Source organism: Chelonoidis abingdonii, chromosome 9, assembly GCF_003597395.2.
Source record: "Chelonoidis abingdonii isolate Lonesome George chromosome 9, CheloAbing_2.0, whole genome shotgun sequence".
NCBI lineage: Eukaryota > Metazoa > Chordata > Testudines > Testudinidae > Chelonoidis > Chelonoidis abingdonii.
The window spans coordinates 72,911,849-72,921,932 of record NC_133777.1 but is presented as its reverse complement, the minus strand read 5'-3'; the positions used below and the strand labels follow the sequence as shown (position 1 = coordinate 72,921,932).

Sequence of the window (10,084 nt, the reverse complement as noted above, 5' to 3'; positions counted from 1 at the left end):
AATTCCCCTCCCTCCCCGCTCCCACAAACGAGAGCCCCGATGGAAAACGGCCCTGACACAACAGGCCTCCACACCAACACTAGCTGCACCCCCTCCCAGCCCGAACGGCGCGGCTTCATTCTCAGGCCAGCCCTTTTCCCGTGTCCTGAGCCAGGGAAGGGCTGCAAACGCCCCTCTGCAGGCTTTGGGTGGAGGCAGTAAGAGCACGGCTGGTAGCATTCGGTCACTGTGCAGACTCCAGCAGAGGGAAAGAGAGATGAATTTGACAGTGGCATCTAGGGAGGAAATAAGAAAGAAAAAACTCATTAATACCCAGGTCACTCATCTACCACAGCCATGAACATGTCCCTCCCACTCCTGGGGGATCACGTCTGGGCCTAATGAATCGCCAAGGGAGACAATGGGCTCCACTCTCTCACTTGTCTGGAGAATCTCAAAAGGCTTTGTATTGTCAGCCCTTGTAATTCCTGCTTCACTGCATCCCATTACGGGCCCACTGATGTAATGACAGCCCTGCCCTTGATGGAAATGGGGTGGGGGACGTGACGGAATGTACCCGGCTCCACACCCTGACGCTATTGTAATAATCTCTATACTACGTATGCCTTGTGCGTTAGCATCTGAAAACACATAATTTGCTTGTCCTGATAAAATGTGAGGGGGAACATTGTATGTGAAGTTATAGGGTGGTGGTAATACACGTTCCAAACTGAGGTTGATGGACAGGTCTGTCTCAAACAAAGAAATGCGCGCTCTGCTAAATTTGCATTTACGCAGTAAATAGAGTCTTCAAGCAGGAAAGGAAACAAAGGATGCTCAAACCAGGTAAGGAAAGAGCAGCAAGGAACATCCTTCCATAGAGACTCTTTGTCTCAGCTGGAAATGTTTTTCAAGGGTGGGGGACTGATACTATAAAAAAGGAGGAACAAACACCCCAAGACCTCTCTCTCCTCCTGCCCATTGCATTCATGGCACTAGAAGTGACCAAAGAAGCATTCGTTGAACTCTGAGAGAAGGGATCCTGACCTAAAAAGTTTGGCCAGTAAGACTGCTGAAATCATGTGGTGAGAATCTGATATAGTTTGTTAAGTTAGGTACCAGTTGTGTTTTAACCTTATGAACTACAAAGGGTGAGATTTTAGGTGAGTACAAGTAATGAGGCATGTAAGTTAGAAATGGTTACAAGAAAATAAACTTGTTTTATATGAAGCATGTGGGAAACTCCATTTCGGGTGGCTAGTCGGGTGCATATTATTTCTATTAAACAGCTATGGGACTTTATGTAAACTTGTACTGTCCAGGAGAGGGCTAGGCAGTGCAGGACAAACATTTCTGGGGGAAATCTAAGGCTGCAGTACAAGCAAGGCTGTTTGTGAGCCGTCCAGACTGGAGGCTACAGCAGCAAAGCACTGCAAAGGGCATCCCAGGTCACACAGCAGAGGTGGCCCAGGTACTCATTAGTCTAGAACAGTGTTTCCCAAACTTGGGACGCAGCTTGTGCAGGGAAAGCCCCTGGCGGGCCGGGCTAGTTTGTTTACCTGCCACGTCTGCAGGTCTGGCCGATCGCAGCTCCCACTGGCCGCGGTTCACTGCTCCAGGCCAATGGAAGCTGCTGAAAGCGGCATGGGCTGAGGGACGTACTGGCCGCCACTTCCAGCAGCTCCTATTGGCCTGGAACAGTGAACCCCAGCCAGTGGGAGCCACGATCGGCCGGACCTGCAGACACGGCAGGTAAACAAACCGGCCCGGCCCGCCAGGGGCTTTCCCTGCACAAGCGGCGTCCCATCGGTTTTGCGGAAGCCAATGGTCTAGATTTACCCTGAGCTGAAGGCTCTTGCTATTCTCGCCCACAACAGGTACAGCCTGGGAGGCCTGCTTTGGGAACTCCAGCCAACATTACCGTGGAGCAAAAAAAATGGAATAAAGTGGGAACTTTTTTGGGGCGCGGGGGGGAATACTTCCCCATTCCCACAACAGTCTCTTTAAAAAAAACCAACCACACCGTTTTTCCAACGTGCTCATATATAGCCTGGCCAGATCTCAGTTCTGCATGAATGACGTAATCATGTGTTTGTCTTCCAAACCCAGGCGCAGAAAAGCTTGATCTATACTCTGGCTGCTGCAGGCAACGACTCGCCTTCTGACTCTGCAGTAATAGTGCTTTCAGGACAAAACATTCTGCTTGTAAGAGCCGCAGCAAGCTCAGCCCCTCTCTGGTCCTGCCCTTTCAATCCATTTGGAGGCAATTATTTTCTCGCGAGACACTGGCACAAATGTATCTGTTGACTCGCGTTACTGAGTAATTACAAATCTCAGCTGCTGTAAACTACGTTTAAGCCTTTCCCATGAGGAGTTAGTCTCCAGTAGTTTAGGAATATGTAATTTTTTAACTTGATCCTGTGTAGCCCGCCATGGGGCAACTTTTATTAAGCTTTTGCACGTTTTTGAACTTGGTTTTCTAGAGCCCAAAGGTTCAAATAGGGTCAGTATAAAGATGCCAGTGTGCAAACCAGCAATGTCCATTAAAAAGAAACTACAATCGGCTCCCTAGACTCCTTCAGTTTGGGAAAAAGAGGAGGAACTAAGGGGATATGAGTAGAGTGTATAAAATCATAGTGATGTGGAGAAGTGAATTGAGAAAGTTATTTACTTTTCCCTATAATACAAGAACTTAAGTGGTCACAAAATGATTAATATGCAGCACGGCTTTAAAACAAATAAAAGGAAGTTCTTCTTCACGCAGTGCACAGTCAACTTGTGGAACTCCTTACCGGAGGTTGTGAAAGCTAGGACTATAACAGCATTTAAAAGAGAACTGGATAAATTCATGGAGGTGAAGTCCATAAATAGCTATTAGCCAGGATGGGTAAGGAATGGTGTCCCTAGCCTCTGTTTGTCAGAGGGTGGAGATGGATGGCAGGAGAGAGATGACTTGATCATTACCTGTTAGGTTCATTCCCTCTGGTGCACCTGGCATTGGCCACTGTCGGTAGACAGATACTGGGCTAGATGGACCTTTGGTCTGACCCGGTACGACCGTTCTTATGTTCACCATAAGGTGAAACTGACTAAGTTGTTTCACTGCCCCCAGCAGAGAGAGACCAGAAGGGACGAACAATAAATTATATTTTATAAATGCTTGTCTTATGACTGAGATCCATTAAACTATAGCATAGCTTTTGAATTGGTACTTAGATACCACCCTGAGGGCTCCTCACATAGGACAGATCAATTGGAGAGAGAGAGACTCCTGGTCCTATACATTCTCTCCTTTCAGTGTTACCCACTGAGAGAGGAGCAAAGTTCTCCTTATTTGGTGTTGCGTTTCTTTAATGCTGTCTGCTCAGCTTGAGCTCCATTTCTATGACAGCACATTTCTATTAAGCAGTAAACCCACCTCCTGATTTGCATTTACACTGGAGGTTTTTGGAGTTTGCATTTGCCTCTTTCCATTGATTCTGCTAGTCATGATCTGATTCCTGTAGAAGTGCCAAAAGTTGGCTAAACTAATTTTATGTTGTCTTAATCAGTGTGTTTAATACAGAAAGTTTCCATAAATATAATTGCGGGGGGGTGAGGCGGGAGGAAAGGTGAGAGTTTTGTCTTAAAAGAAGTACTTGATTAAAACTCATCTGAGACACCAAATGGGAAGAGGGTTGATTCCCATGCCTCGATAGCTCCTTCCCGCACAGCACTGACAAAAGTCTATTATTTCATGGGTCACTGACCCTTGGAGGCACACACATCAGCTGGAGGGCTGTGCGGCGGGAGAGATTAGGTTTTTGCTTTTTAAGCTGCTAATCATGGTTGAGCCCTGGAATTGCAGCTTGCGATCAGCACTAAATTAATGTCACACTGTATTCCTGAAGGGGGCACGGAGATCCTCGTTGAAAGGTAGGCTGATGCCAACCACCTGGGGCTTAAACATGGCCATATTGGAGGCCAAGCCTTCTGCAGAAAGCAATTCGTTGTTGTTAGGTTTGTTATATTTTAAATTAAAGCAGGGTTGGAGCTTTTGGGCCAGGCTTTTTCAGGTTGCTTTTCAAAGGTATAAAGGGCCATTAGGTACCCAAGTCCCACTGTGCGTTAGGTGCCTAACTTCCCTTTGAAAAAACTCCCATTCGTGTGTCGGCACCTTCCAGCTCTTAACACGTGGTTAAAAAACCTCGTGCTTGTGCTTTATAAACCCCTGGGTTTGATTTCTGGGCTTGGTCTCACATCCCTGGATCAACTGTGTTTGACAGTGGAGAAAGCACATTGTGTCCCTATAGGGTCACTCAAAACCACCCCTCTAGAGCCGCTTGTGTAGGGAAAGCCCCTGGTGGGCCAAGCCGCTTTGTTTACCTGCTGCGTTCCCATGTCCAGCCGATCCTGGCTCCCACTAGCCACGGTCCGCCGCTGCAGGCCAATGGGAGCTGCGGGAAGTGGCAGATAGTATGTCCCTCAGCCCGTGCTGCTTCCCGCAGCTCCCATTGGCCTGGAGCAGTGAACCGCAGCCAGTGGGAGCTGCGATCGGCCGGACCTGCGGACATGGCAAGTAAACAAACCAGCCCAGCCCACCAGGGGCTTTTCCTACACAAGTGGCATCCCAAGTTTGGGAAACACTGGTCTAGATGAATAAGGGGTGGTACAGATGGACTCCTTGACATGCTTTCCTTGCTCAGAGTGGGGGTGACTGCAAGGATGGATTGTGGGAAAATCCTTAGGACTCCCACCAGGATCACAGGAAAACCTTCTAGACAAATAAGAGTTAGCAGCCAAAGATGGCAAAAGTTCTGTTTGGCCTCTAAAGGACAAACATAGCTTAGCCTTTGGTTTGGTATGTCCCAGGGTGGAGAGAGAAGGACCGGGGGTAGTTGCTTCTTACTGAGAACTCTGGTCCATGGGACAGCATAAAGGGCAGTAGCAATCAAACCCCTGCTATGAAGTACAGCAGAGAGGTGACTGGGCCAAAACACTCCATACCTTCAAGAGGATTAAAAGTCTATGGGTGGCAGGTTCTTCCCATGACGGAAAAACAGGAAGTGCCTCTGAACAGAGCTTTCCAGAGAGAATGGGTCAGATTCTCTGGTCTATCCTGCTCCTGAGGAGCAAAGGGAGTGGAATGCAGCTGACTCTTCCTTGCACTTTCCAGTGAGCCAGAATAACCAGCCCCTCATCACCCCCTGCCACACTCTGCTTCTCCCAGTGTAGAGCGTGATCAGGGAGGGGGAGGAATTCAGAGGGGGTACAGTGGAAGAATGCTGCATTCTGGCTGTCCCTGCTTGGTGGATGGTCCTTGGGGGGCCACAGCCAGCTGGCTTACTTTACACCCCAGCTGTCCTAATCTACACTGGGGCTGAGGACAGCATAGAATCCCATATTCAGGAAGCTACAACTGACTCCCATGAACCCCCCCCCCCCCCCGTTTGCAGGGGGAATATGGACCAATACATGTAATGTCCTGGAGACGTCCTCTCCAGATTCCTAACAGCATTTTGGATCAACCAAATTAGAGACTAACTCCCAGAGCACCCTTCCCAGTGTTTGCCCAGGGCCCAATATAGGTCAGGGCAAAGTGTACAGCTGATGCACTGTGGGGTACACATGCATGGCAAACCTTTTCCAGTATGGGCTTCACTCTCAACGCTCAGTGTGCTTTGATTTAAGGAGCTGTCAGAAACCCAGGCCAGAGGACACAACAACCAATTAGTTAAAAAAATTATGGGATGAAAAAGCTAAAATATATCAGGGACAGGGACACCTGGTTAGCATGCATGCGCTTTTAAATGTCTTATTTCTTTGGGTTACTAATAACCCACCAGAGGTTAGCCAAAAACCTGTAATTCTCTACACTGAATTTACAGTAGCTCTTTGCAGATCACTCGTCTTGAATAATGTGACCGTGCTAGTCATTTTCACTTCCTGGTTTTCATGCACTAGTTCAAGACTGCAGACAACTGGGGAATGTTTAAACCTAAAAATGGTTCTGTCTAGAAAGTCTTAAATTTAATTAAAAAAAAATCTGCCCTTGTTAGTGGGTTTGGCACATGCAGGGCATAAACTCCCTATCCGTTGCAGAGATCCAAAGACTTGAGCAAAACTGAATTCAGTAGATGAAGCATCACAGTCTACCCAATGCAATCCCTAGCCCCATTCCCACTTGGGTGGCTGGCATGGTGGTTTACTGTTCACCAGCTCAGTGAGAAAATTAATTTTCAGCTCTAGGATAGCTCTTGAGGGGAGGCCCCGTTGACCTGAGCTGAAAATGATGGAGTCCTCATACTCTTTGCTGTGATATTTAATAGCCGAGTGGCAGTTAATTAGATTACTGAGCCACCGTGACAGATGCTAGGCAACCCGTGAGGAGGGAAGGAGAGGGTATTTGGAAAAGCCATTATCATTCAGTGCAGGGAATGCACAGTACAATCCCATGTTAACCCCTCACATCCTTGCTGTACCCTACAAAATGGTGCAGCCAGGTCGAAGCCAGACACGCCTCAGAATCCTACAGCAGCTCAGTGTTTTGGGTGCTTTTTCCATCATGCACCAAATGTCTAAGAAAAGCAAGCAGCAGGCAAGTGGGGCAAACCGTATACAAAGGTGCCAGCAGCTCCTTTGATGCCAGTTGTACAGGAAGATGATGAAGGGGAAACACTGGAAGGCTGCTGTAATACCACCCTGTTGCATTTTCCCCCTGACATGTCTGTGACAGTAAGCGTCAGGGGAAACAAGAGGGCATTACAGGGGTTGGGCATCATTCTTCTCTCCAGCTGTAAAATGAACTTCAAAATAAAAGGAGGATTTCAGTGCAGATGAAGATCCTTTCTGGAGTCCCTCATCCACCTTCTTGGGATTAAAACCCTATAGAGGAAATTTGCCAATCTCCCATCCACCCTAGAAGATGCTTCCAGGTTCTCTCATTTGGCTCTTAACAGGCTTTCAAACTCACATGGAGGGATGCAGACATCCCAGTGGTAGAGGAATCTGTGCAGTTAGTGTCAGAAGTGGTGCTAGATTTGCTGCAAAGGCAGCATTATTCCCCAGGGAGTGATGCCCAGATCAATATTTGGATCACAACATACAATGGGAGGGATTTTAGGAAGTGCCACCTTTCACCTGGGAACTGCATCCTGGCACAGACTGAGCAGATGCCGATATATACAGGTTGGTGATTTTAAGGTTAAACCATAGACCAAAATCTTGCAATCGGCATAGCAGCCAAAAGGCCCAATGTAGATGAGTGGGTGGGAGCCAGATGCCAGGCTTCCTGTCCAAGTTTCCACTGCCCCTCATTTCAAACAGTGCTTTCCCTGTTACTCTGACCAACTGAAGAAAACAGCCTCAGAATTTATGTACCTGGGGTCAAATATCAATGTCTTTCACAGCCCATCCCTGTATGCACACACAGCAGCGCAGCAAATGCATTTTTCTTCAGGTTATTACATCCCCTTCCCTCCCAAACACGAGTCTGCTGGTTTTTTATTTGATAGGGGACTGCTCTGGTGACAAATCTACATCTGATCCCTGGAAATGTGCCATGGCTTCTGTGCTTTTCCAGCCCTATCCACCGAAGGATACACACAATATAATTTGTTTTACCCCTCACTGACAACCATGCCCTCCCTCCCAGCATGCCAAGGGTTAAGTCATTTTAATACCTACCTATCAGCATGAAATACTTACCCAGATGCTAGCACAGGGACAGACTATCTATGCCTTTCTTAAGCGCTCATCAGAAGGTGTTGAATACAAGTACTATTAGAGTCATGATTGGAACATATTCTCTTTCTCGCCCTGGGATACAAGTGGATGAGTTGCACTCTAAGCTTCCAAGAAACTGAAGGGGCCAGCTTGAAATAGTTATGATATGAGAGCAGAGAGGTATCAACATACAATGCCCTGGGCCTGCTCAGCCTTCTATCTGTTCACACCTCTCTGTTTCAAATGTAAATGCAGGGAAACGTTGGCTTCCCAGGAGCAAGTCTAGATCCAGCTGTCTTGACATGGGGTGTGGCTGCAGATTTTAGATGGTGGAGGTGAAGTATCACATTAAAATATATATATAATCTTACCCGGTTAAGCCCCTGAATTCTGGGCCTGAGCCAACGCCTCTCAAGCTGGCAAGTGCTTCCATGTGCTGACGAAAGCCGTGGGGATGAGTGAGTACGGCACTGTTGTTATACAGTTCCAAGTGTCCGAGGTAGGGTCATAACAATCCAGTGTTTTACACCTCTGCGTCCCAAAGTAACCCCCAACCACGTAAAGCTTATTCCCCGAGGCCAAGGCGTGGCATGACATGCGCTTGGCAGTCATGTCCCCGATCCGCGTCCACTGGTCCGTTTCACAGTCGAAGCGGTAGGCGGACGCAGCTGTGAATTCAGTGTCCCCGCCCATGATGAAAATCTGGCTGCCAAGAACAGCAGCGGCAGTGTAGCGCCAAGGTTGGGGGCACTCTGCTTTGATCGCCCACCGGTTCACGACAGGATCGTAACACTGGACTTTGGACACCATGTCCCGGTGGATGCTGGTCCCGCCAAAGACAAAAAGCTTCAGCCTGGCACTGACAACTGCAGCGTTGCTGACTCCATCCCTTAGAGGGGCCACCATGGTCCATTTGTTGGAGGCAGGGTCATACTTCTCTACCTGCTTCAAGGAAACAGAGGGAGACGCCGGAAAGACACCGGCCACCGCAGTGTGTCCACCCACCACGTAGAGGCAGTTTTCCAATTCAGCTGAGCCATGCCCAAACCTAGCTATCAGCATGGGAGCAGCTTTGGACCATTCCTCATGAACGGTGTCATACACCCAGACGTCTTTGGAGACCCCGTTCTCTGAGCCCCGCCCGCCAGTGACATAGACTTTGCAGCCAATGGCACAGGCACTAAACTCTTTCCTTGGGCTTGGCAGGTCTGCTTTGGGGATGATCTCTTTTGCCTTTTGATCCACCTGGTAGATCTTATCACACATAAAGGTCTGCCCACCCAGGATCAGCAAGGTGTGCCCGGCTTTGCGGGGCCTGGCACAGGGGCTGATGACGACCCCATCATTCTGGAGGATCTTCTTCTTGCAGTGCATGGCCTCCTCCATGATGAGCTTGTTCCTCTCATCTGTCATGATCAGGTCCTCGCACCCCATGGCTTCCTTGAGGCACTTGGAAGGCAACAAGGCCAGACGCACGTTCCTCAGCAGCTCTGGGAGATGCACCTTCCGCTTGTCCAAGTCATACTTCACCCACTGAATGATGGCCCTGAAGACCTTCTCCTCATCCTCTATCTCCAGCTCGTCACTGGAGATCAGGTCCAGCAGGGTGTCCTTGGAGAGGTTGTTGAAATCCTCACTCTTGTGCAAGGTTTCAAAGTTGACCAGGCACATCCTCCAGGACAGCTCGTAGAGTCTGCGGCACTGATGAACATCCGAGAGCAGCATCATGCCCAGGCAGTTGGAAGGATAGAGATTCTTCTCGAGGAACTCGGCTGCTGCATCTCGGACATCGTGGAACTGCAGCATGTCCCCAGCCTCCAGCAGGGACTCTGCGTTCTCCTCATTGATGATGATCTGGGAGGAGTACGCAAAGTCGAGCAGCAGCTCCAACACCTCTGGGTGGAGGCTATCATGAAAATTCACCTCATCATCCAGGCTCTCCCGCAGGCCATTGCTGAACATAGCCTCGAAATAGCTGCTGGAGGCAGCCAGTACAGCCCGATGGCATGGGAAGGACCTGTTCCCAGCCCAGAGGGTGACATCAGTGAACACGCAGCGCTTCCGAAAGGTGTTAAGATGGGACAGGACGCAGTCTGGGTGAGAGGTTTTGTGGAAAAGCAAGATGTTCATAGAGCCAGTGCTCGTTCGGGATTTACGGTTCTCGTGGACGCTGACCGACATGATGACAGTGGCGCGGTCTGCTGAGGAGTGAACAGAAAATAAATGAATTAGTGGTGCTTATAGATGAGAGAAACCGACAGCATTAGCTAGAGCCAGCAGTAGAGTGTGGGCATCTGCTGTGCTAAATTCCTTCTCCCTACTGATCTGACAACACACCTCAAACCTACTCTGGTGTCCCAGCACTGGGTTCTACCCAATTCTGCCAGTGCTCCTGAGTCCT

General features: G+C 48.9%; 1 protein-coding gene across 1 annotated transcript; it reads right to left on the bottom strand.

Moving 5' to 3' along the window:
* On the bottom strand, nt 1–9,878 carry KLHL25 (kelch like family member 25). Its single transcript, XM_032806481.2, has 2 exons — nt 8,055–9,878; nt 1–275 (listed from the first exon to the last, which is right to left on the bottom strand). The coding sequence occupies exon 1, from the start codon at nt 9,862–9,864 to the stop codon at nt 8,095–8,097; it is 1,770 nt and encodes a 589-aa protein (XP_032662372.1). The 5' UTR covers nt 9,865–9,878; the 3' UTR covers nt 1–275; nt 8,055–8,094.
* Between the last annotated feature and the right edge of the window lie 206 nt (nt 9,879–10,084).

Excerpts from the sequence above, each read along its gene's own strand:
- KLHL25 (XM_032806481.2), bottom strand. The coding sequence starts at position 9,864 with ATGTCGGTCAGCGTCCACGAGAACCGTAAATCCCGAACGAGCACTGGC.